At 49.5% G+C, this 27466-nt stretch overlaps 1 protein-coding gene across 1 annotated transcript in view; it reads left to right on the forward strand.

Moving 5' to 3' along the window:
* The first annotated feature begins 2960 nt into the window (after window positions 1-2960).
* Window positions 2961-27466, forward strand: part of RARRES1 (retinoic acid receptor responder 1) — a 32815-nt gene continuing 8309 nt past the window's right edge. Inside the window, exons 1-3 of the mRNA XM_081302116.1 lie at window positions 2961-3557; window positions 23273-23335; window positions 25416-25599. Of these exons, the coding sequence (XP_081158242.1) occupies window positions 3270-3557; window positions 23273-23335; window positions 25416-25599 (535 nt within the window). The 5' untranslated portion in view covers window positions 2961-3269. The remainder of the gene's footprint in view (window positions 3558-23272; window positions 23336-25415; window positions 25600-27466) is intronic.

Below are 27466 nucleotides of genomic sequence, written 5' to 3' on the forward strand. Positions count from 1 at the left end.
ATCAAGGTCCCCAGAGAGACTGTCATGCAGGCGAGGACCCAGGCAAGCTGCCTTTTCTCCAGTGTTCTGGGTTCCAGGGCTCTGAAATAGAATCATCCTCACCTGAGCTCTGGCTAATGGCCTTGCAGTAGTCAGGGATGGGGTGTCCATATCTGCCAACCTCCCCTACCTTCACTTCAGCCAGGGAGAAGAATCCAAAGGACACAGAGCCTCATCTTCCTTAATTGCTAAGAGCTGTAAAAAACGTTGAAGAAATAGCTGGGATTTCACTGAGTGGCCCAGCAGTTTCCAGTCCCTGCTATACCTTCATCTGTGAAAAGAAATCCACAAGGGGGTGACATTCTTTTTCAAGATAATCTGGTTTTTAAGTTAATGGCAATAACAATGGGGCCATGGATATGGCCATTATTGTGTACCAGGCACAGTCCTGATACTTTACCTGAGTATGGATAGGGCATACCTGACCCTCACCACCCACTCGGTGAGCCATGGGCAGGCCAAGCACCCCTCAGCCCACAGGAGGGGCCTGGGCGCCTGGCTCCCGTGCCCTGAGCTGCAGCACTACCTCCAATGGTAATAGGAAGGACCCAGAGTTAGAGTCAGCCCTTCCCTCCTGTCCCCTCATTCCCCTCTCCTGGGCAGCCACAGTCAGCTGGCTCTCTTCTACTCCTCCAGAGACATCACCCAGGCACCAGCCTCACTCAGGTACCCACAGACATGCTGTCTCCTAGCAACTGACGACTTTGCTTTTCAGCCCCCAGGCAGGTGCTTACACTGGTGAGAAAAGAGGAGAAAACTCCAAAGTGTCAACTGAGGGTCCTAGACCTTTGTGAAATGTCCATTCTATTGTCTTCTCTGGAGATGGCTCCCAATCATGGCCCAGGTTACAGTCTCTCTCGGGGAATCCTCTTCTTTCCCCAGGGTCCTCTTTCCTCTTTCACTCCTGTGTCAGTCTTCTCTCAATCTTAGAGTCAGGCAGCAGGTCTGCAGAGCTAAGCAATGGTGCTAAATGGGGACAGACACTTGCCAGCCAGAAGGCTCCGGTGCTCAGTCAGGGTCACAGCCTGGGCCAGCCCTGCCCCTAATGAGGCTCTACAGCCAGGCCAAGATGCTGGGGGAAAGGAATGGAACCTCCAGTTGGTGGAGTCTGAGGATGGTGGGCCCAGCTGTGATTTCCAGAGCTGCACTTGGCTTCCCCCAACCCCCCAGCTCCTAGCACAAACAGACTCCCAAGGGCAACTTTGAATCTGTGGTTCCTGCCAATAGTAACTACATAAGCAATGCACTGGGAACTTCCCAACCATGTTACAGGAAAGTTGGCTTAAACAATACAGCTGGCTTACTGGTTCCTACCAATGTCCACAAATACAGTGGGCTTCAGAGGGGTTGGATCCAATGGGTCTGTAACATCCCCCAATGACCCGCCTTTCTTCCATGCCTCTCTCTGCCTCCAGTGGGCCTGTTGCATCCAGGTGTCAAGAGAGGAAAGATGGCACCAGTGGCTCTGGGGACACAGGCTTGATCTCATGGGAGAGAAAGGAGGGGGAAGCACCTGCTCTGGGGAGGGCAGGAGCCTCTCTCCCAGCCACTCTGAAAAGTCCTTCTGGCTATCCCTGAGCCCCCAGTGAACAGAGAGTGAGAGTCAGAGACCACTGGGGGGGGGGAGGTCGGGTGGAGAGCATTGGAGAGAGGTTGAAAAATGGAAATCGGAGCAGCATCTCCAGGAGGAAGGGGGACAGCTGGCCACACCTGCTCTTGGAGGATTCTGAGGGCCTGAGGCTCATGGGAGCTGGCTCCTGGTCCCCTTACTCACTGCCCAAGAGCCAGGAATAGCTGGGAAACTAGGCCCTTCTCTCAGCACACCATTCTGGGACTGGGTCTCCTGGCAAGAGTACTTGGCCAAGCACCTGCAGGGTGTACTGGGGTGAGCCCAGCAATCAGAGAACAGGCAAATCCAGGCCTCCTTTCCTTTGCTAGAAGCTGTACTGTAGGGAAGGGAGACTGGACCTGAGGCAAAGAAGCATGTGGACAGCACGGCTCAGAGGGAGGAAGAGGAGCCCGACTGTGGTGATTTTTCACAACCCAGGTCCTCCGGTGTTTCTGTGCTGCCATCCTTGGAACGACTTCTCCCTCCAGCTGCTGGGAAGACAGGAGTATGTTCAGATGTGACCAGGCCATAACCCAGGGGCTATGCTCTCTCCATTTTTTCCTCCCTCCAGCCAGACCTCCTGGCTCTTCTTCAAGCAGGCCTAGGGTACTCCTGCTTTGAGCCTGGGCACTTTTAGTTCCTGCCACCTCCTTGGTCTTCCTGCCTGCATCCTCCTGGCTCTCACCTTCTCCAGATGTCCACACTAAGATGATAACCACCTGACTCCACCTGGCCTTTCCACAGCCATTTGTCTCCACAGCTTGCAGCTGCATCTAACATGGCCTCTCCTGCCCAGATGTGCTCCAGGAGAGCAGAGGTGTGTCTATCTGCTTGCTCATCCTCATTTTCCCAGAGCCCAGGGGAGCTGGTGTTCCACGAAGACCTTCAAAAGGAAGGAAAGACATGATGGACAGACAACATCCAGCGGAAGGCAGGGTGTGGGATGTTTCCAGAGGCTTCCCCGCTCATCCAGAAATGGCACACCGGGCCTCAACCACAGCGGGGCTGGGTGAGTGCTGGAGGGGGCGGGGAACCCTGAGTGCCCTTCAGTACCCCTTCTACCGGATCCCTCTGGTCTGTGGTTTAGAAACAGGAGCTACCTCATCCCTGCACCGCCTGGGCCTGAGCCAACCCACACCCCACTGGAACCCGGCTTACCCCTGCCTTTGAATCAGCCTCACGCCGGGTTATCAAGACTGTTCGTGCCTAAAGGCCTTGGCCACCGCCCTGCTGCCCACTCCTCCCTCTGCGCCTCTCCCCCTCACTCCAGCTTCCTGCACTCCTGCCCTTCCAGTCCCCCTGCAGCCACGCTTTCCTCCGCCGGCCCCATTTTCTCTCGCTGGGAAGTCCCAGCCCCACCCTGGGAGAGTCCAAGCAGGCCCAGAGACCCAGGATCGGGAAATCGCGGCAACTCAGGGCAGAAATCAGGCCCGCCCCCTGCCCCTCGTCTGTCCGCTCGTCCGGGCACACGCTGGGCCCGCGCCGCGGAGGCGCCACCGGGCCGCACCGGGCGGGGCGCCGGGGGAGGGAGGGGCCGCTGCCGCCTTATTTCTGCGAGCGCAGCCCGCCAGGCTACGAACCGGGTCGGTCCGCGTCGGTAGAGCCCCGCCAGCCCGCGTCCATGCAGCCCCGCGGGCAACCCCCGTCCGCGCCCGGGCCCGCGCGCCCCTACGCCCCGCCGCGGGCGCTGCTCTTGCTGCTGCTGCTGCTCACACTGCGGGGCGCGGCGGTGCCTCTCCAGGACCCCGTGGTGCCGCTCCAGGGCCCCAGGGGCACAGACGGCCCAGCGCCACCCTCGTGGGCGATGCTGCAGCAGGCGGCGCGCGTCGCGCTGCACTTCTTCAACTTCCACTCCGGCTCGCCCAGCGAGCTCCGAGTGCTGGCCAATGTGCAGACAGGCGGCTGGCAGGTGAGTGGCGGCGCCGAGCAGCGACACTTGAGCGACTGCCGGGCGGGCGGCGCTGGGAGGGAGCGCGATCTCGCGGAGTACCGTCGGGCTCCAAGCGTGGAGCGGTTTTTGGCGCGCAGAGACCGCGGAAAGCTGGCGCGTCCTCAAGGTGTTTAGATCTTTCCCAGGTCCCGGCTTTTGACAGCACTCACACCTGGGTGAGAGATGCACTAGGGAAACTGAGGAAGAGGTCCAAGCCCAGCACTGACCTTTTCGGGACGCACTGAGGGCACGACCCACCAGTGGCTCCCGCCAAACTCTGATTTCCAAAATCTGAATCAGTTCCCATGCAGGACCGCGAAACTCTTGCTAATTTCAAGCCACCAGCAGGGCTTCCGGATGATTTGGTTGGAATCCACACATCCATCTGGGCAGGAACCTTCCAGCGCTGGGATCCGCTAAATATGATGGAAGGGATTGACTCCGGGCGTACTTTTCTACGTGAATTAAAGATTGGGAATTTCTCCTGGTTGGTTGCTTCCGTTTCAAGGAGCAGGCTCCAGGTTATTTCTGTGTGGAGCTAGTGGCTTTCTTCACCAAACAAGTTACAGAAGTTAAGCAAAGTGGCCTTATCTAGCAAACTCAAATATTCCATGAAGCCTGCAGATACACAAACAGCCTCAACCTAGAATTAAGTGTTGGATTTAAACAGGTGGGTTTCAAATTGAGTGGCAGCAGGATGGTCGTTTAATTGCCCCTGGCCTGGCATCAGAGGTGGGAAATGGCTTTTTGGAAGCTCAGCCTTGGTTCTTTAAAGACTTCCTCCTGCACCCAGTTGGGCTAACTTTATTGAATGACAGAATCAACTTGCTGCTAGGAAAGGGCACCCTATTTTTGTTACCTATTTTTAACCATTTTCTCTGCCTCTGGGACACACACGTCTGGTTTTTCTAGTCCAGCAAAGGTGGCAGGGAGCTTGAGCTCTTCATCAGGGTGGGAGAGATGCTGCCCCCACCCAAAGGCCCAGAGGGACCCTAAAAATTTGCTCCCTGGATATCAGTGGGGGTGATTCCCTACAGAAAACCAAGCTCAGATTTCTAGAGTACACCAGCATTCAAGTTTCAGGGATTTAAATATAATAATTTCATGCATTTAGTCACCCCCTTGAAAATAACATTCTTGGCACCTTTCATAAAATAATTAAACTAACTCTCAGAACCTGAGTGAGTTAAGTAACAATGCACTCCCTTTCTCTTCCATACAAGACTGCATTACTGCTTTTCATCTGTAATAGTGTAATGGTCCTGAATTTTAAAGGTTCTCCTCAGAGGGGGCGTTGGGGAAGAAAGAAAGGAAATCAATGGATTAGGGCAGGCAGGTGTGCAGTAAAATCTTTGAGAAATGGCTGCTTCTTGTTGTCATCGGTTTACCTGCCATTTCTTCCCTGGTGTAAAACATTTGTCTGGCTATAGCCACCAAGGAAAAGAGATTCAGCCAAAAATCTCAGGGTGCTGTAGGGAGCCCTGCTCGGCCGCCACACAACCTAGAGACAGTGTCAGTTTTCTCTGGCCATTTCCCCATTTGGAATGGAAATAATTCGTGCTCTGCCATCCTGCAGGGTGGTTTTAAGAGTCACGACAGAGGATGTGTGTACACTGCCCAGGGTCTAGGAATGTGAGTTATCACCACAGGGGCAGCGCTCAACCCTCAGCTGTTTCTTGACACCAACAGTGTTCTAGGCTGGACATGGTGGCCCTCACTCAGACTTGGGGCAGTGTCCTTAGGGAAGGCCTCTGAGGTCCGATTAGTTCTGAAGCACTGAGGTGCCTGTGTGAGGAGCAAAGACAAGTCCCGTGCAGCACCCAGCATGGTGGCTAGAGGAATCTCTGCCTTAGTAAGGAGAGCAGTTGTGGCACCAGCATGAGGGATAAAGTGAAAGATGCCCCTTCATCCCATCTGTGCATCAACTGAGAGCTCAGTGCTGCAGTCAGGACCCACCAGAGCAAGCAGGTGGCCACATGCCACTGCAAGATGAGAGGCTGAGGCTAAGTCAGGGTTTTTCAAACTCGGGGCCCACTAGTGAGTGATAAACTCAATTTACTAGGTCCAGGTGTTTGGGTTTGGGTTCAGGGATTGAGCCCAGGGCCTTCTATGTGCTAGACACATGCTGCACTACTGAGCTACCCCCGCCCCCCCGCCAGCCTTGTTTCATTATTTTTTTAATTGAAATGATTAGAAATACAAACCTTGTGAGTGCACTGCAAAAGCAAGGGTGAGTGTTGTCTCAGAACATTTTGGAGATGTGGATGTGTGTGTGTGAACGAGGTCATGACGAGGATGTCCTGGGCAAAGCTGAACAGCCGCATACCAAAGGGTTTCAGTCCCTCCAGCAGCCCTGGAATCACTCCCCTCTGGGATCCCGCAGCCTCGCAAGGGCCCTCATTTTAGAAACGCCGTGGACCTCTAGTGGTGAAAGGCGGTACAGCACTAACCCTTTAGAAAAGTCAAAAAGCGGCTCAAGTAACAATTGCCCGAGGCCCTCTCCTGGCCTCAGGCCACCTTTCCTATGCCAGTGAAGCTTCATGTGGCACAGGCTCAGGCCCACAGGTAGGGCAGTGGGAGGCTCTGGGTGGAGCTGGGGATGGATCTGCACATCCTGGCCAGCTGGGTCCCCTTCTGCCCCCAGGGAGTTCTAGGACACACACACACACACACACACACACACACACACACACACACACACGTGTGCTCTCCCTCTCATTAGAGGCTGACCCAAGTTTTCCTTGGTGACCTCCTGAGGAAGTCTGCTGGCTGGGGAATCAGATGCTGTGTGTGGACTGGTGTTGGAGGGGACCAGGACCAGTGGGTGGAGACTTTGAAACAGCTGGCCAAAGTGTGTGGGTAGCATGTGTCACAACCAGGCCTTGTTTCCATTTCAATTGTAATTGCTAAGGGTAAATTTATAGTCTGTTTTTTTTTTTTTTTTTTGATAATAGGGCCTTGGCCTTTAATTGGAGCTCCTAGCAAGGAAATGTCCCACAGGGGATCATCTGCAATGTCCATTTTGGCCAACAGTGGAGTGAACACTTGCAGATAATAAGATGGCATAATCTTCTACTTATTCTTCCCTAGCTGTGACTCACACAAACCTGATTCAACAGCTAAGTTTAGACTCTTGCCTCTATCTATTCTTTCTAAAGCACTGAACTTGGACTTTGTGGACATGACTTTGTGAACTCTTACCAATTTATGTCGCATTTAATCAAGTGATGAGGTGATATGTTCGGCAGGCTGAGCAGGTCTGGAGGAAGGTCAGCCACCCGAGAGGCCAGGAGTCTAAGCCCTGGTCCTTCCAGGGTCAGATACCCTGGATCTGACAGCAGAAACCCAGCTTGTCCCTGGGTCACAGGCAGGAGAATACCAACTTTAAGAAAGGCTTTATCCTGGCGAGTCGCTGTTGGCAATGAACCACCCTAGTCCTGTTCTCTTTAAAAGTCCTCTCAACTTTTAAAGCACTTCAATACATAATCATCAGATCACAGCTCCCCTTGAACTCTTTGCTCCATTAATGTCAATAATTCAGAGGTGATCATTCAGAATAGGAAAGCTATACATTATGTAGGCCACATAAGCAAGAACTGGAGCATTACAGGCTTCAACCCTGATGGAGGAGAAAAGAGAAGTTCAAACGCATAGTGAGATGATCGTCTATTTTCTGTAAGAACAGCTCTTCCTTGCTTTTAGAGAGCCCTTGGGAGAGAACAATGGGAAGTGGAGGCAGCAATGAGAGGAACCATTCTCTTCAAGCCCTAGGATCTTCTCAGGAGTGCTGGGCACAGCCCAGAGGCCCCTTCTACCCAAGCCCTGGGGCAGGACATGGAAGCACCCTCCTGCCAAGGCCTTGGGGCACAGCACACAGGGGCTCCTCCTGCCCAGGCCCTGCTTATGCTGAAAGGCACAGGTGCATCCAGTTCCTCCACCACCTGCCCTCCTGGTCTGCAGCTCTGCTGGCAGAAATGGGAGAGACCAGCAGGCCCTGGAGTGAAGCTTTGGCTTCCCTGGCATTTTGCCAGTCACCCAATCCAGATGCACCAGATGAGCTAGTGAGTAGGAATGTTTTAACCTCTTCTAACCATCTTCTAATAAACTTTTTAAACCACATTTTTTTAACCAGTCCACATTTTCCACTTGGCTTTCCAGCTGTGGAGCCAGGAATGGTGCAACCACAGGGCATCAGTAGCCTCCAAGGACAGACCACAGATGGCGATTGTAACCACCAAGAGTCTGGTGGGGCTCCAGATTCTTCTGCCCCCAAATGACTACCATAAAGAGATTTGAGGCTCGGGATGTTAAATATGCAACTCTCTCCCCTCTCCCAAATCCAGCCTGACCCTTGCTCAGTCATTGTTGGCAATGAACTACCCCAGTCCTGTTCTCTTATGCAGCCAGGACACTTAACAGCCCTTGTAATGGTGCCTCAGTTGAATGCTTTAGAGCCAGTCCCGTAGTGTCTGAGGATAGCAGCCATAACAAGGGTCCGCTCTAGGTCACGTGCTATGGTTGTTCAGGATGTCTCCATCCAGGGAAGTCCACTTATAAGGGAGACTCTTATGGCTGTGTCCAGCATGCATGTGACTCTAGGAGCACCCCAAGTGTAAGGACCCAGTGGTGCTGACCTGCAGTGTTCTCCATGATACTTAGGACATTCTTGTATTTCCCCAAAAGTTAAAACCCATCTTTTAAATAATTTCCTGGGGTTTGAACCTTTCCAGGTCTGCCCTGGGATGTGGGTTTTTTTTTTTTAATCCAGCCTGGATAGTCCCCTGGTAGGAGAAATGGGTATGATCAAGTAGGGTGGTGGTGATATCTTGGCTTGATGGAGTCATGAAGACATGGGTCACAGGTGAGAGGTTCAAGTCCACAGATCAGACAACCAATATAACAAAGCACCTACCTTGTTAAAAGGAGGAAAAGACCTGCCAATGGAAGCTGTTAACCTCCTGCCAACTGGCTGGAGCAGTTCTTGTTAATCCTACAACAAAAGCGAAGGCTAAAACAACTGAGAAAGGTAAAGGGGGCAGTGCCAAAGTGTCACAGTACATATATCAACGTAGAAAATAAGAGCCATTGATCAGCCAGTGGTTGGTTCCTCAAGCTTGTCTGTGTGAGGATTAGTCAGCTGAGACTCCTCAGGGAGTTACCCTTGGGGACTAGTGAGAAGCCTCTCTGCTCCTTTTGTTTGAATTAGCCTCCATCTTTCCAACCTGATCATTTATTATCTACGCTGACTACTACCTGTCCTTTGCTCCAGTTTGAAGGGTTTTGTTGACCCTGTGTGGCTTCCCTTAGAAACATTAGGGACATTTTGTGTGTGTGTGTGTGCTGTTGTTTTTACCAATTTATAAAAACGTATAATACTCAAATATGTTACCTGTGGATTTAAGAAGTCATAAGTACTTGAATTTATGTTTAGCAGTTGATATTTTAGTGTCTTTGTAAATTAACTAAATGTCTTTTCTAGGCAATTTAAATTGAGCTTTCTTTTAAAAATGTGTAAGCTGGGGCGGGGGCTGTGGCTCAGTGGTAGAGCGCTCGCCTAGCACAGGAGAGGCCCTGTATTCGATCCCCAACACCACATAAAAATAAAGATATTGTGTCCAACTACAACTAAAAAATAAATATTTAAAAAACTGTAAGCTATGTGGACTAAAAAGCATTTGTATCCATTTATTAAATATATGAGTACTTATCTATAGTCTAATTTTTGATACCATGTACATGATATATATGTAGATATAGCATACAATATACAGATGTATACAAATATATAAAAACCATCAGGAAACAGATTTTGCAGCTTTTTTCTTGAATAAATGACCTCTGAACAAAGACAGTAGAATAAACAGAGGATTAAAAACTCGAGTTGGACAAAATAAGACTGGAACAAAATGTATTAATTTATGTGCCCAAGACCAAATGTGAATTTATCTTAGAAACCACAGGCTTAAATGAGACAGAGGTTTGAATTTTAAGAAACGACATGGCCATAATTACTCTCAAGCTGTTATTGTTGTCTTTCAAACCATTCCTTGTTCTTCCTCCCAAATGACATCTGAATATCTGTTGGCTTTGCCCTAATTCCTTCCTTAACCTGGCTGGTGAAGGACAAGGGCAGGAAGAACAGTGGGAGCCGCTGAGGCTGGCTGTGGATTTTCTCCCCTGTCATTGCTGGCATGATTCCCTGAGGTACAGTCGGGGAGTTTTGACCTTGAAGAGGCCTAAAGTTGGAGTCAGAACACTGAAGGCTTTGGATAGCTTCCTGAGTCCAAATAAAACAACAGTATTTTATCATCTCTTGGATTATTTTTTCCTGGAATTTTAAAAATATTTTAATACAAGACCCAGAGTGTATCTGGAGAAATGTCTGGGTCTCTTCCCCTGCCAGCACCCTCTTTCTCTAGATTAGAGGTTTTGAAGCTGAGCTTCCCATATGTGACAGTTCCCACCCTGAGGTGGAGTTGCTCAATGAGGAGGGGACACACGCACACTTTTGTGCACCTGGCCACTCTCTTCGCAGAGATTTAGGTGCCTCTTAGCATCATTGGTAGGTCAGTAGAAGCCCCTGACTCAGGCTAACCCTGAAGAGAGGGACTTTTGATCTCCTAGAGGCTGGAGCTATCTTAAAGCTTATGAGGTCACCATGGATCTGCAGTCACACGCACCCCAGAATTGACAGGCCCCCTAGTAAGCAAATCCTGTACTGAGTGACACTGTGGTCCCTGGGAAGTGGTCAGTTTCCCCTTCTGACATAGGATAGAATCTGGCAGATGCCCCCAGGACTTACCAGTTTGGTGGCCTTCCTTCTGAGTCATTTAATAAGGTAATGAGAGCCAGGGCCAGCTGGAGTGAGAGTCAGGATCTGGCAAGTTGTCAGGTGGCACCTATCTGTCTGTCACTAGGCTGGTGGCCAAGGCCTTCTCTAGTTCCCCGACAATGTTGACACAAATGGCCAGCTTGGTTGTTAGTTTCCCGGCCGATGCACCAAAATATGTTACTGAAGATTATGGCACTGGAAAGGAGATGTAGGAGAGCGAGGTTTACTCAGCATGGGTGCAGACTCGGGGAATCTTCCCCAGAAGCTGAGCATCACCTCTTTGTTTTCAGGATCTTTTACACAGGACAGACATCTGGGTTCTCATGCAAGTAACCTTGATGTCGCCCTCTTTCTCCAGGCAGCTCTGGTTCCTGCCACAGCTGCTGAGCAAGCATGAATACAGCAGCAGAAATGAGCAGGTCGTAGCTATTAATGAGATAAAAAGAAACAGGAAGGAGTTGCCACTTGACCATCACTGATACAGCAAATTGCCACAAACCCAGGGGATTACAGTCACACAAGTTTATTCACTTGTAGTCCTGGACATCAGAGATTGGCAATGGATGTCCCTGGGCTACAGATAAGGTATCTATGGGGTTTCTGAGGGCCACCTTCCTCTCCTGGGTTCATGGTTCTGCCCTATCTCCTGATTGTGCCCTATCTTCTTCTGAGGACCCTGTGATGGCCCTGGACCTGTCCATTTCCTGGTCACTAACTTAATTGCATTGGCAAATCCCTTCTGCAGTGTAAAACCTGGGGATTAGAACAGGGATGAACATTTTTTATTGGTACATTATAGTTGTACATAATGGTGAGGTTTGTTGTTACATATTGGTTCTTGCACACAATATGGCAATATAATTTGGCCAGTATCACTCCCCTGCTCTTCCTCTCCCCCATCCCTGCCTCCCAACCCCTGGTCCCTTTCCTCTATTCTGATCTCCCCTTGATTTTTTTCATGACATTCCTCCAGCCCTTTTTTTTAAAAAAAAATTTCCACTCTAGCTTCCACATGAGAGAAAACATAGGCCCTTGCCCTTCTGAATTTGGCTTATTTAGCTTAACATATGGTTTCAAGTTTAATTCATTTTCCTGCAAATAATTTCATTTTTCTTTATGGCTAATTAAACTCACTGGTGTACCTATACCTGATTTTCTGTATCCATTCATCAGTTGATGGACACCTAGGCTGGTTCCATAGTTTGGCTATTGTGAATTGTGCTGCTATAAACATGGGTATTCATGTATCATTATAGTATGATAACTTTATTTCTTTGGGATAAATACTGATATCTGAGTCACATGGTCGTTCCATTCCTGGTCTTTTTGAGGAACCTCCATACTGATTTCCACTGTGGTTGTACTAATTTACAACAACCAACAGTGAGTGTACAAGTGTTCCTTTTTCTCCACATTCTCTCCAGCATTTATTATTATTTGTATTCTTGATCGCTGCCATTCTGACTGGTTTAAGATGAAATCCATGTACTTTTGATTTCCATTTCCTTAATTGCTAATGATGTTGACCATTTTTTCATAATTTGTTGGTCATTTGTATTTTGAGAAGAGTCTGTTTAATTAATTTGCCCATTTATTAATTGGGTTGTTTGATTTTTTTCGGTGTAAAGATTTTGTTCTTTAGTTATACATGATAGAGTATAAAATTTTGTCATGTTTATACAAGCATGGAGTGGACCTTATTCTAATTAGGATCCCAGTCTTGTGGATGTACATGATGGTGAGATTCACTGTGGTGTATTGGTATATGTACATAGGAATTTCCTTTTTGAGTTCTTTACATATTCTAGATATTAACCCTCTGTCAGAAGAACAGTTAGCAGTTTTCTCCCATTCTGTTGTAATTTTCTTCATATTCCTAATTGTTTCCTTTGCTGTGCAGAAGCTTTTTAATTTGATGTTGTCCCATTTATTAACTCTTGGCATTATTTCCTGGGTTTCAGGGGTCCTATTGAGAAGGACATTGCCTGTGCCTGTGTGTTGCAATGCCTGTGTTTTCCTTTAGGAGCTGCATGGTTTCTAGTCTAATTCCCAGGTCTTTGATTCGTGTGAGTTGATTTTTATGTAGAGTGAGAGTGAAGGGTCTAGTCTCATTCTCCTACCTATGGATAATCCATTTTTCCAGCACCATTAGTATTTTTTTCAAGACTGTCTTTTCTCCAGTGTGTGATTTCGGCTCCTTTGCAGGATATGGCCGTCTGTAGGGGCCTTATTTACCCGACGAGGGCTCTGATCTCTGCCTTGGGCAGCGACTTCCCAAGCTACCGACCATGGCTGCTGCTGCTCCCACTCTTGCTGGCTGGTCTCCAAGGCTGCCCTCTACCTGTGCCTTGTTACCTGGCCCCTGGCTGTTTTGACCTAGCTCTTGACTGAATTTCCACTCTGTGGGTGTGGCTGCCTCTCCCAGACTGGGTGGAGCCAGCCCTCACATCTGTCTCCTCCCTTGCACTAGCCTGGTCCCTGCTAGAGACGCATGTTAAATATTTGTTAGATGCAGGAATAGTAGTGGAAGGGTGTTGCTACCATGGGGCACAAAGAGGAGGAGTTGCAACAGGTCCCCTCACTCCCCGTAGGAGAGGAGATGGCAGGTCACCTGTCTTATTGCAGCTCTTTCCACAGTTGTCCCCAGCCAGCTCCCTTCTGGAGCCCAAGAACTCACCCCAGACTTGGCCAGGCGGGGTTCACACAGTATTCATTCTCTCCACAGCTCTTCAGCTGGTAGGAAGTGTCCACATGCAGAGATCTCCCTGGGCCCGATGGATCAGGCCTGGCCTGACTTTTGTAACAAAAGCTGTATTTGCTTTTCTGGCCTTGCCTGAAAGAAGGAAAACTAATAAGGTAATTCCAGGGTCTAATGCAATAGACTGAATGCTCTATCTGTACAGAACCTAAGAACAGAACAGTAATTTTTATTCACAAATGAGTTGTTTTGTCTCCAACTGAGCCTGACTCATATAGTAACCTTATAAAATGAAAAAGTTCGCCTTTACTGGAATAGCATGATATTTGTTCTTTTACCAAATATGTAGGCTGGAGGGGACATTTAGAAACTGTGTTTGACCCCTGGATTTCAGGGTGTGTGCGGGGGAGATTAGAATCCCTTGTGAGCTCTTAACATAGACTGGCCCTCACTACCCACCCTTCAGCATGGAAATGTGAAGTTTAAAGTTGTCACAAGACAACGGGAAGGGACCAGCATAGGGAGGAAAAAGAAGGAATGTTTCCCTAAAGCATGGGGCTCCCTCCTTTCTGAAGATGAGCTTCCAGAGGATCCTGACTCTGGAGACTGGGGGTCAGTGATGTTTTACAGCCCCCAAGGGAAGGCCCACCCTGGTTTCCCTAGCACATCATTCAAGTGTCTGTGTTCTGAGTGAGTTGAAAGGGGGAGCTGGGTTGTAAAGTGTGGTTTTAGGGGAGAATAGGTATTTATTCATCCTATCTTGGATAGTGCCTAATGTAAAGATAGTTCAGACACATGGTGGAGAAAAATCTTTGATCCATAAGAATGAAGACAGTTTTGTGTTTTATGATAAACGTTAAAAAAAAAAGACAAATTTGTAGGGCTGCTATTAGAACATGCAATTTTGACTCCTTGAAGTACACACAGGCATCATTATGCAGCAGGTTCTCCCACTCGGTGGTTTGTCTTCCTGTGGTTTATTATCCATACAATTGCAAAAACGTTAAATGGAAAGTTCCAGAAATGAACAGTTCACAAGTTTTAAATCGTGCCACTCATCTGGAAGAGCATAATGAAATCTCGTGCTGTCTTTCTGTGTATGGACCATCCTGTTGTGCAGCATGTCCACACTGTGTACGTGACCACCTGTGAGTCATGTAGCTCTCCCAGCTATCAGATCAGCTGTCACAGTGATGTATTCAAGTGACTTGTATTACTTAATGACGCCAAAGTGCAAACTCTTAGTACAGTATATTGTTACAATTGTTCTATTATTAGTTATTCAGCATTTTCCCAAGTCACAAAAACAATATATTATATTTATAATGGGCAAATTTTAGATGGTGCCCACAGTTAGAGGCTCTCAAAGTCCCTCAAAGGCTGTCTGCCAGGCTGGGAGAAACCAGCTGTGTTTGGTCCAAAGATGTGGTACCTCTGAAGAAGGGGGAGCCATGGATGCAGCCCCAGCCAGAGGCTGAAGGCTTAGGAGCCACTGGAGAGTCATTGGTGAGAGGCTGTGTCCCAGGCGGAAGAACCTGGAGTGGATGTCCATGGGCGATGGTAGCAGCAAACACCTATTCCTTCAAAGAGAATCTGACATGTGCGTGTGTGAGCATCCCCTCCTTTGCTCTTTGTTCTAACTGAGCCCCCAGCCCTTAGATGGTGCCACTCACATTCACGGTGGGCCTTCCCAACTCTGTTTGCTGATCCACATGCCAGTCATGTCTAGAAAGACCCACAGAGACATACCCAGGGATGTACTGCTCAATATAGTTAACAACTAAGATCAACCACCAGTTATTAATCTCTTACTGTGCCTAATTTATAAATTAAAGTTTCACAGATAGGCAGTATTTACTTGTCTATTTATTCATTTATTTTTGTGGTGCTGAAGACTGAACCCAGGGCCTTGTGCATGTGAGGCAAGCACTCTACCAACTGAGCTATATCCCCAGCCCGGCATTTATTAATAGGAGAAAATGTAGTAAATATAGGGTTTGTTACTCTTTACCATTTCAGGCATCTACTGGGGGTCTTGGAATGTGCCCTGAAGATAAAGAGGGCCCGATGTGTAGCAAAGTACCCGTTTGTGCAACAAGAAGCAAGGAATAATGTTCTTTCAAAAATTATTTTAGCCCAGACTGCTTTCTTCAAATGTTTCTTCTCAAAAAAGCCCACGTGCCAAGTGGCCAGGGGCCCATCAGCAGCGCTGCTGAAGCCGAGGGCAGACCTACCTGCTGCCCTTCTGAGGGTTGTACCTGACTGCCAGAAGCTCCAGGCGCCTGTGTCAACCAACTTTGGGCTGCTTTTCCTTTCACAGGGTGCTGATGGCAACTCAGCCTTTGGAGAGGACTGACCCCCTTGTTCTCAGTTTCCCACTTAGTGGCTCAGCTGTGTTCTAGTGATGTTCTGGGAGCTGTTCCACTTCCCGCTGTCCCCAGGATGTCAGGCTCCACTCAGCAGCTAGAGAGATGTTCTCATGCCATCCCTGGGGCCGCAGCCTCCCCTGGAGCTTAATGAAATGGAGGCTGTGCACCTGACCCCAGACCCCTGAATCGGCACTCTGGGGGAGGGCCTGCGCTGCTTTAGCAAGCCCTCTAGCGCATTCTGCTGCACACCCTAGTTTGAGACCCTCTGGTCCCCACCCCCACTGTCATCTCAACCCAGGTTTGCCTGCGCTCACCTGCTGATGTCCCCAAGCTGGGCTGTCACCCCTATTCGTCACACATGCTCTGCTTCTCCTGGCTTGTCTCATCCTGGTCCTTTCTGGAGACTCCCCACAGCACAGGGTCTTGCTTCCATTTATAACCTGTCTGAAAGGGTCTGTGCCCAGGGGCTCCTTCTCTAGCCTCAGGGCATCTTACTTCCATCTCTAATGGATTGTGTCTTCCAAAAAGAAACCTTAAAGTGGCAACCTCAGTGCTTGTGGGCACAAAGAGAGTCTCTGCAATGAAATCAAGTTACATGAGGTCACTGCATTAGCGTGGGCTCTAAATCCAATGACTGGTGTACTTATGAAAAGGCCACGTGAAGATACAGACACAGAGGGAAGAACAACACAGGCTGACCCAGAGATCAGAGAGATGCAGCTGCAGCCCAAAGAACACCAGGATTAGGAGCCACCATCCGAAACCAGAAGAGGCAGGAGTCCAGTGGGAGTCTCAGAGGGAGCCAGGCCCCGTGACCCTGAATACTGGAAGCCTGGCCTCCAGAACTCGGAGAACATGTGTGTTGTTTTAAGCCATCTGTTTATGGTACTTTGTTATGACAGCCCTAGTAAACGGATACACAGCCCTTCCTGACTGTGGTGTTCCCAGAAGGCGGTGGGGGTCTTGTCCAAGGAGCCTGGTTCTAAGCACAGCCCCAACCCACGGGGGCAAGCAGCAGCTTTCTTTCTGCCTTTCCTTAGGCCGGGATTGCTGGGCCATATGCACAGTCTCTGCTGTAGGCAGGAAGGGCTGCCGCTCTGAAGACAGTCTTGGCTATGGACTAACTCTGGGCCTTTGGGCAGTTCTGTATTTTGGGGCAAGAATCTCATTTTCTTCACCTTTAAAAGGGGGGTAACAGTAATACCTACCTCAAAGGGTTTTATAGGAACGAATACATGGGCACCACACCATGTCAGGTGAGGCATGGGACAGCAGAACACGTCCATGTAGCCACAGATCCCTCTACACGTAGAGCCATGCATGCCCTTCCCCCGCATGGAGAGGTTCTCAGGATGGTCGTTCATGATGACTCTGCAGTGGCTGGTGGGGTGCTTGCTACTGACTTGATAAGGACACGAGGAGCATTTCTCTTTTACCAAGAAATAGCACCAACCCTGAGTGATGAACCCAGTCCTTGGAGGCCAAGTTCCATAGATACTTTCTCAAACAGGGCTTTGAAAGGGGCCTGGCTCCTCCCAGCCGACCTGATGGCAGGTCCAGCCAAACCTGGCCTACAGCACCTGTGTGGGGGAGGGGTGTAGAAGGACTGCCAGGGGGTTGAGGGTGCTCGCCCTGGGGGTGTGCTGTGGAGCACTCCTCTGGTTGGCCAATGGGACCCCAAATTGAGGAATCTAAAGTAAACAAAACACAACCTGGGTTAGAATCGTGAACCTTGTCAGTGTGGTCCCTGACAGAGGGCACTTAGCACTGAGCTACCGCACACAACCCTTTGCACACAATGACAAGCCTCCTCCAGGTCATGCCGTCACATGGCTACTTGCTTTGTGTTTGGACTTTTTCTCAAGTGGAGGATCATTCTGGAAAAGACTAGAATAGTGTGCCTGGCCTCTGGCTTGCTCACCTGTGTGCAGGTGGACCGACTGGGTGGTGTAGGTACCAGGCATCACAGTTGTGTTTCCCGCCATAGCCATTCCCTGCCTCAAGAATGTGGGGGCTGGTCTCTCCACTGCCCTGTGGGGATCCAGCTCCTCAAAAATGCTTCTTCTAAAAGATGGCCTTGAACATAATAGGCTCACTTTGCACCTTGCGACTGTTGCAAACTGATTCAGGTCACAGTGGATGGCCACCAGGTGAGGCGAAGGTCAGCTGGCTCCACCTGGGAGCCCACTTCCAGGTTCAAAACCCCCACATGGCAAGGAGATTACCATGCCCTCAAAACTAGTCATAATTAAGAGGGAAAACAGAGGAGAACGCTTGGAAGCTCTGGCGGGTCAGCCACGCCAAGTTACTCTGGACTGGATTCACGGTTCTCAAGTGACTTTGCAGCTTTCTAAAGGTCTGGTTCTGAGCTTGCTGGTGCCAGAAGCTAAATCCTGGGTTCAGGGCCCATCACCATTTTTGGCCCATGGAGGCTCCTCTTCTGCGTGGAAGTTTGCTCCCTTGCATGTGGGTCCCCTGCCCCCAGCTGGCAGTGCGGCCTCCTGCCATGTTGCCAGGTACCATGCTCTGGGTGCGCTTTGCTTAGTAGTTTTGGTTCCGTGGCATGTGCACAAAGATTGGGCTGTTTTCAGGACTGACTTGAGTCGCTGTGAACATGCTGGTTTGTTGCCTCAGCTGCTCAGCTCTCCATTTTAGCAGTCCAGGCCGCAGGGTGGACGCAGGCGGGCCCTGCTGCCGGCAGAACGCCTTGGGGAGCATCCTCATAGGAGGCAGGCCCTGTCCTTAGTCAGCTTTTCTGCTGCTGTGACTAAACGACCCGACCAGAACAACTATAAAGGAAGAAAGGTTTATTTAGGGGCTCACGGTTTCAGAGGTCTCAGTCTATAGAAGGCCAGCTCCATTCCTTGGGGCTTGAGGTGAAGTAGATCATGGCAGAAGAATGTGGCAGAGGGAAGCAGCTCACATGATGATCAGGAAGCAGAGAGAGACTCCACTCTCTAGAAACAAAATGTATACCTTACATCATCTCACACATGAGCTTTTGGAGGATACCTCACATCCAAACCATACACCCTGGCACGCTGACATCCTAATTCTCTGGATGTGGCCTAGAGTGGGAGTTCTGCATTGCAGGTGTGCCCATGTAGGCTCTACCTGGCCAGGTATGCAGACAGCCCCAGCAGCAGGTGAGGGCAGGGAGCCCTGAGGCCCAGCCTCTCTTCCAGTCCAGTAGTTGCACAGCACACTACACTGCTGCTCTGATCTGTGTCCCTACGATCTCTGTTTCAGCAGGACTTCTGAGCATTGAAGGCAAGCACCCCTCATGTGGAGTTTGGGACAGGCCTTGGCATTGGCCTGGGAGGGTGCTTGCTATTGCTCTGTCCCTGATATTAATGACGTCTTAATCACTGACATAGTACTTTCTGATCTTGGTTTACAGTCATGTCACTTGACACTGGGGATATGTTCTGAGCACTGGGCAATTGGGCCACTTTGTCACTGTGTGAACATCACAGTATCCTGTCGCAGACTTAGATGGTGTAAGGTGATGGCTCCGTGTGTCTTCTTGATGTGATTGAGAGATGCATAAGCAGGAGTCGTGGAGGCTGTGGCTGTGACACGGCCAACTTTCATGAGTGGGAGCAGCACATTCTGAGATGATGAAGCACAGCAGGCACTAAACCAGCAGGTTGGGCATCCCCACCACGTGCTGCCAAGGAGCGGGTCTGTCACACCATGTCACCACAAACACCTGGGTACCATGTCCCAGTCGGAGGGATTTTTCAGCTCCACCATCACTCTGCAGCACCATCCCTGCATGTGTGATGCTGGCTGGCCAGAACATTGCTACACTGTGCACAACTGCATATAACTTCACTTTTGACCTCCTCCTTTTGTATGTGCATGCAAGGTGCTGGGAATGGGGCTCGGGGCCCTGTATGTGCTAGCCAAGTGCTCCACCACCAAGCCACACCCCAGCCTTCACTATTTACCTGCTAATGGGTCCCATCTGTCTGCCACGCACTCTGTCCATTTCTACTGTCCCACCTTGGCTCACGGTCCTGCCCCTCACCTGCCCCCCACCTAGCCTTCTACTCTATCCATACCCCTTCTGGACACCTCTTCACTCCAGCATCACTCCTGCATGCTCCAGCAAGAGGATCTATTCAAAGTTCTTCTTTCTAGGCCATGGCTTTCCTTTTCATCAGGACACAACCCCTCCCACCTGGTCAGCCTCTCCCCACCTGCCAGCTCCAGACCTTCTGGCCACTGGCCCCACTGCGGCTCCTCGGGGACATCAGCCCTGTTCCTTCAGTGTGGAATGGTTTACCAGCTGCCCCAGCCCCAAAATCAACTCCTTAGAGTTCAACTCCATTGGCACCTCCCTGGTCCCTGCCCTAATCAATCCTCTGGTTCTCCCTTCATGGCCTATGGCCAGCCACAGTCAGCTCTGCAGTGGCCACTCTGGCCTTCCCTAGATGGAAGGGCAGGTGGTACTGCTCTGCCCGCTGTAGTTCCTGCACCTGGCACAGTGCTTGGAGTAGGGGGCACAGTGCTTGGAGTAAGGTATACACTGGTAAACCCTGGGGTGCACTGAGTATTTTGAATAAGGGCAAAGAGATACCCAGTCCTAAAGCCAAGGAGCATGAGACACCATGTGCAGACAAAGGGCCCTGCCTGACACCAAGTCCTCGCAAGCCCCAGGAACTTGTAACTCTGAGGAAGGGAGGGGAGGCCTTTGGGGGAGATAAAAGGACTGCATCTGGATAAAGTAGAATCAAAAAATACAAAAATCCTATTTTGGATGAAATGTGGACACTTTTAAGAGTGTTAAATCAAATCAGCCAAGAAAATAGCTTTTCAAAAGGACAGACATAGAGTTCGATCCTCAGCACCACATTAAAAAAATAACAAAAGGTATTATGTCCATCTACAATTTAAAAAAGACAGACTCCATACTGCCTTGGCCCAGGTTAACCCAGTTGCTTCTTTCCCTACAAAGAATAGTCCCAGAGACTCCACTTTGCCTCCATGGGTTTCAAAAGAACTGCCAAGCTACATTTTATCTTCAGTTCTCTTTCCAAAATGAACAACTATCTTGAGAATGAGAGACACTGGTGAGAAGCCTTGTGTGCAGTAAGTCTGGGCTGACTCCTCCCATCCCATGCACCTTCCCTGGGGAACCGCGTCCCACCCCAGCCCCACGCCACCCCACCAGATCTGCCTGCTTTTACATACCCTGCATCCTCCCGCACATTCTCATGCATAAGCGACCCCACACCAGAGAAAAACTGTCCAATGTCTCCAGCAGCACAGTCTCACTCCCAGCTGGAACAGGAGGGTAGCGCCCCTCTCGTGCAGGGACAAGGCAGGGCTGGGAAAGCCTGGGTGTGCAGCAAGCTTCTGGGGCCCAGGAGCTGAGGACAAGCCTGAGAACTGCCAGCTGTGAGCACTGGTGCATGTGGGACCAGTGTGGCTGGGCATCAGGCTCAAACCCACTGTTCTGGGTTCTTCCCCTGTGGTGGGCGCTAAAGGCACTGGACCTTAGGCATCTTCCCAGCAGAGGCCCTGCGGCTTGGTCCAGCAGCTTCCCTGCAGGTCTGCCCTGCTCATGGGGTGTTGCAGGGGCAGACAAAGTAAAGCAACCCAAGGGGAGTCTCTCACTGCTCCTCCTATCCCCAGGCTTGGACCACTCAGGTGTCCAGCATGGTTCTCCTAGTGTCACGGGACCACAGATTTTAATAAAAATAGAGACCACACATTGACCTACTCTGGCCGACGTTTATGCCTCATCCCACCGGTCACAACACCCTGTGTACTGTGGCTATTCAATGCAGCTCCCATGGGCTTGGGATCCAGTTCCAAGTCCTCATTAAAAAGTGAGGCTCCAAGGGCTGGGGTTGTGGCCCAGAGGTAGAGCGCTCACCTAGCATGCATGAGGCGCTGGCTTCGATCCTCAGCTACCACAAATAAATATATTGTGTCCACCTATAACTAAAAAATAAATTAAAAATAAAAGCCTCAAAGGCCCTTTCCAGCCTCACGATCTCAAGTGCTACCTTGCCCTCCGTACCCATGCCTGGTATTCTCCAGCCTCCTTATCCAGGTGCCAGCCCAGTCCTCCCTCCCTCCCCTGCTTGGCTATGGCCAGCCAGATGCTTCCTGAGCGCACCCACTGCACCAGGCAGGGTCTTGCCCCACTCATCAGCCACACTGCCAGCCTGGCCTGCTGCTATCCACCTACCTGTGTCCACTCTAGCTGCAGGCCTGCTAGGGAAGGCTGACAGGAGACTTGGTTTCTCTGCATCTCCTCAGTGCCTGGCACAGCGGGGGGATTGGAGCGAGTGAAGGGACTAGAACGTGTGTTTTGTGAACCAAGGTCAGTGCTTCACCTCATACCAACATGAGTGAAGATGGGAATGAGCCCAGGCACCCTGCTCTAGTGCCCAGCTCTTGGGTCCTGTCCTCCCTCCCAGCAACTGCAGTGATATACATACACGTTTGAATATTTTCTATGTGAATAGCTGCCTATGAACCTTATCCCTCCCTTCTCTACAGTTTCCCAGTGTTTTAAAACAATCTTTAGGTAGAAGTCATGATACTTGTTCTATTTATAAGACAACCTTGTTTGGTTATTGTGTTCCTGGGTCAGATTTAAAAAAAAAAAAAAGAAACTGATGTTTACAGAATCTAATTTAATCAAGACTGGATGAAATAACTGCAGCTCCATGGAGCACAGAGTTTCCTTCTATAGGAAAAAAAAAAAAAAACACTTAGCTGAATAACCACTTTGCTCTCTTAAATAAAAAATAATGGAAGATAATATAGGTTTTAAGTAGCTGAAACTGCCACAACAATATGGGGATGGATACTACCAAAAAGTTGGCATTAGACTCAATATTCAGAAGTTTAAAAAGGCTAAAGATGCATTTCAAAAGCTCAGACACTTACCTGCCTGTAAGAACAGTGCCTAGCAGCTTTCTGTGGCTATGAAAAATGCCCGAGATGATCACCTTATGGAGAAGGAAGGTTTATTTGGGCTCATGGTTTGGAAGATTCTAGTCTATGATCCACTGGCCCTGTTGCTTTATAGCCTGTGCTGGGGCAGCACATCATAGTAGGAATGAGAATGGCCAGGGAGCAGAGAGGAAGAGAGCCTCCCATAACCAGAAGACCTCCCACTAGGCCCTAATCTCCCAAGGGCACCTCTCTGGGGACCAACCCTTCAATATATGGATCTTTGGGAGACATGCGAGATCCAAACTACAGCAGAGACATAGTCACATGAGGCCATTCCTAGTGTTGTCCAGGCCATCTCGCCCCCAGCCATGGACCTTCCTTGCCCACAGGTGTCCTTGCCTTCCTTTAGGAGGTGCTTGAAGGCTTCTCCTAAGTGGCTCCTAGACTACCCATCTCTTCACCTGTCACCTCCTGAAAACATGTCCTTACACGTTTACTGTGTCCATGTGACTGAGATTGGCACGAGGGAGAGTCCTAGTCTTTCTGTGGCCCCAGCAGCCCGGACAGGGAGCTCTAACTATCAGGGGGTGGAGGAATTCATCACAGCTCCCTGTACCCGACAGTGCCTGTCTAGCTGCTCTTACAAAGTCAGCTTCCAGATGAACATACTGTGTCCCTTTTCTGCCTCTTACTGTGTGAGTGTCAAACTAGCAAACTGAGTAACAAAAACAGTTTGTAAAAAAATTCAGCAATAAAAATGTTTTCTTCAGGTATAACTGTCACCATCTGCACGCCATGCCACCCTGAGAGTGCAGTTCTTGGTCATGAGGCTCAGTGGAGCCCTCACAATGCTAAGATGATTTCTGTATTTCAGGTGGATCCACGGAGGGGCTATCACATCAACCTGGTGTTTAGCACAGAGTCCTACCACCTGCAGGTAAGCGGCCAGATCAGTGAAGGGCCCTGCTGGCGACTCCTGTGAACAGCCTGGGAGCTCTGTGCCACTTTCCTCCTGCCTTATTATAAAGACGACAAATAATGAAGAACAGGGCCAAACAGGAGGGAAGGATCCAACTATTTCAACTTCACGGCCCTATACACGCACATCAGATCACGCTGCTCACTCCCCCTTCCCTGGGACCCCCTCCCACACCTCAGAGCCCTGGGGATGACTCACTCTAAACATCAACTTGTCCTTTTTTGTAGTGTTTGCTGGTGACATTTCTGGTTGCCAGGCCGGCACAGCCTGAGGCCGATTCCAGGATTTACGCAGAGGCATCCTATGAAACACGGTGGTCCCTGCGTGCGACAGGCACTAGCCTGCTGCAGTTCCCACCAAGCAGCTAACATTTGCCAAGTTTCCTCTGCCCTGTTTTCAGGAAGAGAGTAAACAGAAAATTTAAGTGGAGATTAGAGCCAGATGAACTTCATGTGCTGGGCAGGCTGGGAGGCAGCAAGGGACATGGGGGAGACCAGCCCTGACTTCTCCAGTGGTGCTCTGAGCCAGGCAGCCTGGGAAGGACAGGCAGTGCCTGGCATCAAAGTATCACAGGGAGGCAGAGCTTCAGAGTGAAGGCATGATTCTGTACTCCAGGCTTCTGGATGAAGGCTCACCAGAATCAAGTATGCCCTGACTTTATTGACCGCAGGACTCAAACTGTACAAGGATTAGGAGGAAGCATGTGAGCTCTCTATTGCAAACTGGTTAAAGCTGAAGGGAAACCAGTTACTAGATTACAAGGAGCAATAGCATGCCACCACTGTACCCTGTGGGTGCACCAAGGGGAGAGGTCTTCCATCTTCACCAGGTGCTTTGTTCCCTGAAGGTTTGTGTGTGGGGGAGGGGGGGTGAACAAAGCAAAGGAGGAAAAGCAATGCCTATTCTTTTTCTCCTTCCTGAAAGGACAAGAGAGGAGCCTCAGAGAGCCCTGTGGCACCTATCACACCCTCCTCCTGAAAGCCCTGCACTACCTTCTCTGTCTGCACCTGTAATTAGCATCTTAATGTACCCAAGATGCTCTCTCAAAGCTGGTACTCACAGGGGAAAGCAGCCCACTGGAAAGCCCACCATGATGTTTTGAGTTGGTTCTGGAAATAGGCTTTCTTAGCAGATCCACTTCTGATCTTCCTGTGGGCTTTGTTTTGGTGGTGGTTTTAACTGGGATTCCTTCCTGTTTAAACTGTAGAATCGAAGAAGTCATTGCATCCACTTTTTAAGGAGAGATTCTGACTAGGGGTCCATGGCTGGTATGAGGCCCACAGACTGCCTCAAACTCTAGGCCTGGTGCTGACGGTATGATCAAGTGCATTTTCTGGGAACAGGGTCCCTGGCTTTTATTATCAGGTTAAGGAATCTGTGACCTGAAAGGGTGAAGAATGACTGACTGCCCTAGAAATGAATCATACCTAATGTTTAACTGAAACTGTGATGTCTCTGAGCTGGATAATTGAGAGTGCTCCCAGGACACCCAGTAATCTCCACTTACCCATGAATGTGGATCAGCGCAGTCCAGGCAATTGGTCAGCCCAGGCAGAGGACCTATGCCTCCACCTCTGGACTAGATCTAGAGCAGCACAGAGGGGTTAGTTCAACCTCAGTAAGTTGAACTAAATTAGAAGTGCACTCAAATCCTGGCTTACCACTTACTAGCTGGGAGACACAGAAGACTTCTCTTTAAAATTTAGTACCTTAGTCTTTAAAACTAGAATGAAAGGAGCTAATTCATAAGACAGCATGACGTTTTTTGTTCAGAGGAACAGTCTCAACATCCAGCTAAGCATTACGCTGGTCCACAGAAGAGGGCAAGGTATTTGCTACCCTACAGCTGGGCCAAGCAGTGCTCCACAGACAGCACTAGGCCAAAATTATTATAAAGATGTCAAGTTTAGATGAATGCAAATATGAAAGTTCACTTTCTGCAAAGCCAGGGTGCTCCTGGTGTCACGAGGAGTTGTCAGTCTGGTGAGGGTGGGGCGGTAAGTGACCATCCTGCTTAATGCCACCATCTCTACTTCAGGACGGTAAGCCACGCTTGGGGAAATGTTTTGCTCGAGTGTTTTTCCAGAATCAGAAACCCAGGCCAGCCATCACCATGACCTGCACAGGGCTCAGGGAGAAAAACAGAACACTACAAGAGGATCACCTGCTGTACGAGCAGCTGAAGCAAATGAAGGATGCCTTGACCGTGGGCGGCATACCTGGTATGAACCAGCCTCTGCTGTCCAGTGTTCCCGACTGTGTAGTCACTGAATCTTAGAGAGCGCTCTTTTAAATGTATCCCTAAAGTGACTCTTCAACTGAGCTCCAGATCATGACACGCCTCCTCAATTAGAATTCCGAGGTATCTTTTTCTGTTCTTCATCTCAATACAACAGAGTAACTACTCCAGAAGCTGGGAGGCCTCCGCCCACTAGCTCCTGTGAAGCAGGGCCCAGGAAGAGCTGAGCCCCAGGTAGGGGGTAAAGGAATCTTTTCCACAGAATGTGACCTGGGGTGGTTTTCAGGGTACAGTTCAGAACTTGAGGGGCCCTTCCAGAGATCTTTGGTGGCAGCCTTGGAAACTAGGTGAGAAGCCACCCTCCTGTCTCCTCTCTGCCCTGTGCAGCAGGCAGGCGAGTGGCTGTCTCTGGGGTGCTGGATGAAGCTCTGATTATTTCATTTCAGGGCAGTGGCTAATGGCAGTGGTGCCGTCTCTAATGGCTGAGCCCTGCTCTCCACAGTGACTCAGCTGAAGTGGAGCAGAGCTCATTTGTCCAAGTACTCAGTGTGTGGGCAGCAGCTGAGACTTGGCACTTACTGGCAAATCCAATTTCTAAAACCACGAAAGTTGTCTCTGGACTCACACTTGGGCATCAAGCTTGCCATCTGACCCCTACTCCCTACCACACACACCCTCCCCCTTGATTTGCTCATTTGCCCAGACACCCCAGGCTGGCTCCAGAGGACTGCAGGCTCCAGGCCCAAGGTGTCTGTCCCCATTGGCTGGCTGGTACTGACCAGATGCTCTTGAGAGCTAGATGTGGAACACTGCTTGTGTTCTGAGATTCAGAGCCATGGATGATTCTCACACAATAGTTTCCTGACAATGTGGATTGAATGCTGTGTCAAAAAATTATGAGGAGCAATTCCAAACCCAAGAATGTGTTTCTACTAGGTGTCCCTGAAATAACTGAGCTAATGACTAACATTTAGCACTTAGTTGTTAAGGGATATTTTCCCATTCAGTTTGGGAAACGGGGCTTATCTGGTTTCCTTAAGACACAAATTCAAAAATTATACAGGCCTTTTTCTTTGAATATTTGCACAGGATCACTAGATTTGGGTTACTTTTCAATAGCACATGCTACTGGCTCTTGTTCAGTTAGTGAGTCCTGTACACACATAAGAGCTTCCATAACTTTCTAACAATGTGCTACTACGAACCTTCAGGAAAATCCTAAGAAGGCGCCTGCTCATCAACAGTAAGCTCTGCACTCAGACGCTTATGTGCTATGTATAGCCTGCCCATGGACCTACAATTATCTACTTTAAAACCACAAAGGTTAGATAAAGTGAATAAAGAGTATGGTGATATCCCTGGAATGTCTAGTTCAGACCCTAGCAGATTCTGTTCAGTATTAATCAGTCCATGATACTGGGCTACTGTGCATAATTTTTAACTATGAGGATCTAACTTTGCTCCACATTGTTTTTCCCTTTAAAATGCAGTTATCTTATTTTTATTATAAGTGAAATTGTCACTTTCTCTAAAGAATGGGTAGACTCCCCATAGGTGATTCCAAGCACACAGGAAGAACCTACAGAGCCAAAGCCCCTCTGTGTGGGGAGCTTCTCCACATCCTCGCTGGCCCCAGTGTCCAGTGAGACTTCTCTATCTCCAAGAGGAATGGATGTGATGTCCCCAATCTAAATTCATAGCATTGTAAGATGAACCTGAGAGGGTGAGCTGTAAGGGGGAGGTATCAGTCAACGAAGATGAGGGGGAAGGGACCTTAATAAAGCAAGGGAACAGCATCACCAACAGTGCGGTCCTGAAATCCCAGTGGGTCAGCCACTCAACATGGGGCG

Source organism: Spermophilus citellus (assembly GCF_964194105.1).
Source record: "Spermophilus citellus genome assembly, chromosome: 7".
Classification (NCBI taxonomy): Eukaryota; Metazoa; Chordata; class Mammalia; order Rodentia; family Sciuridae; genus Spermophilus; species Spermophilus citellus.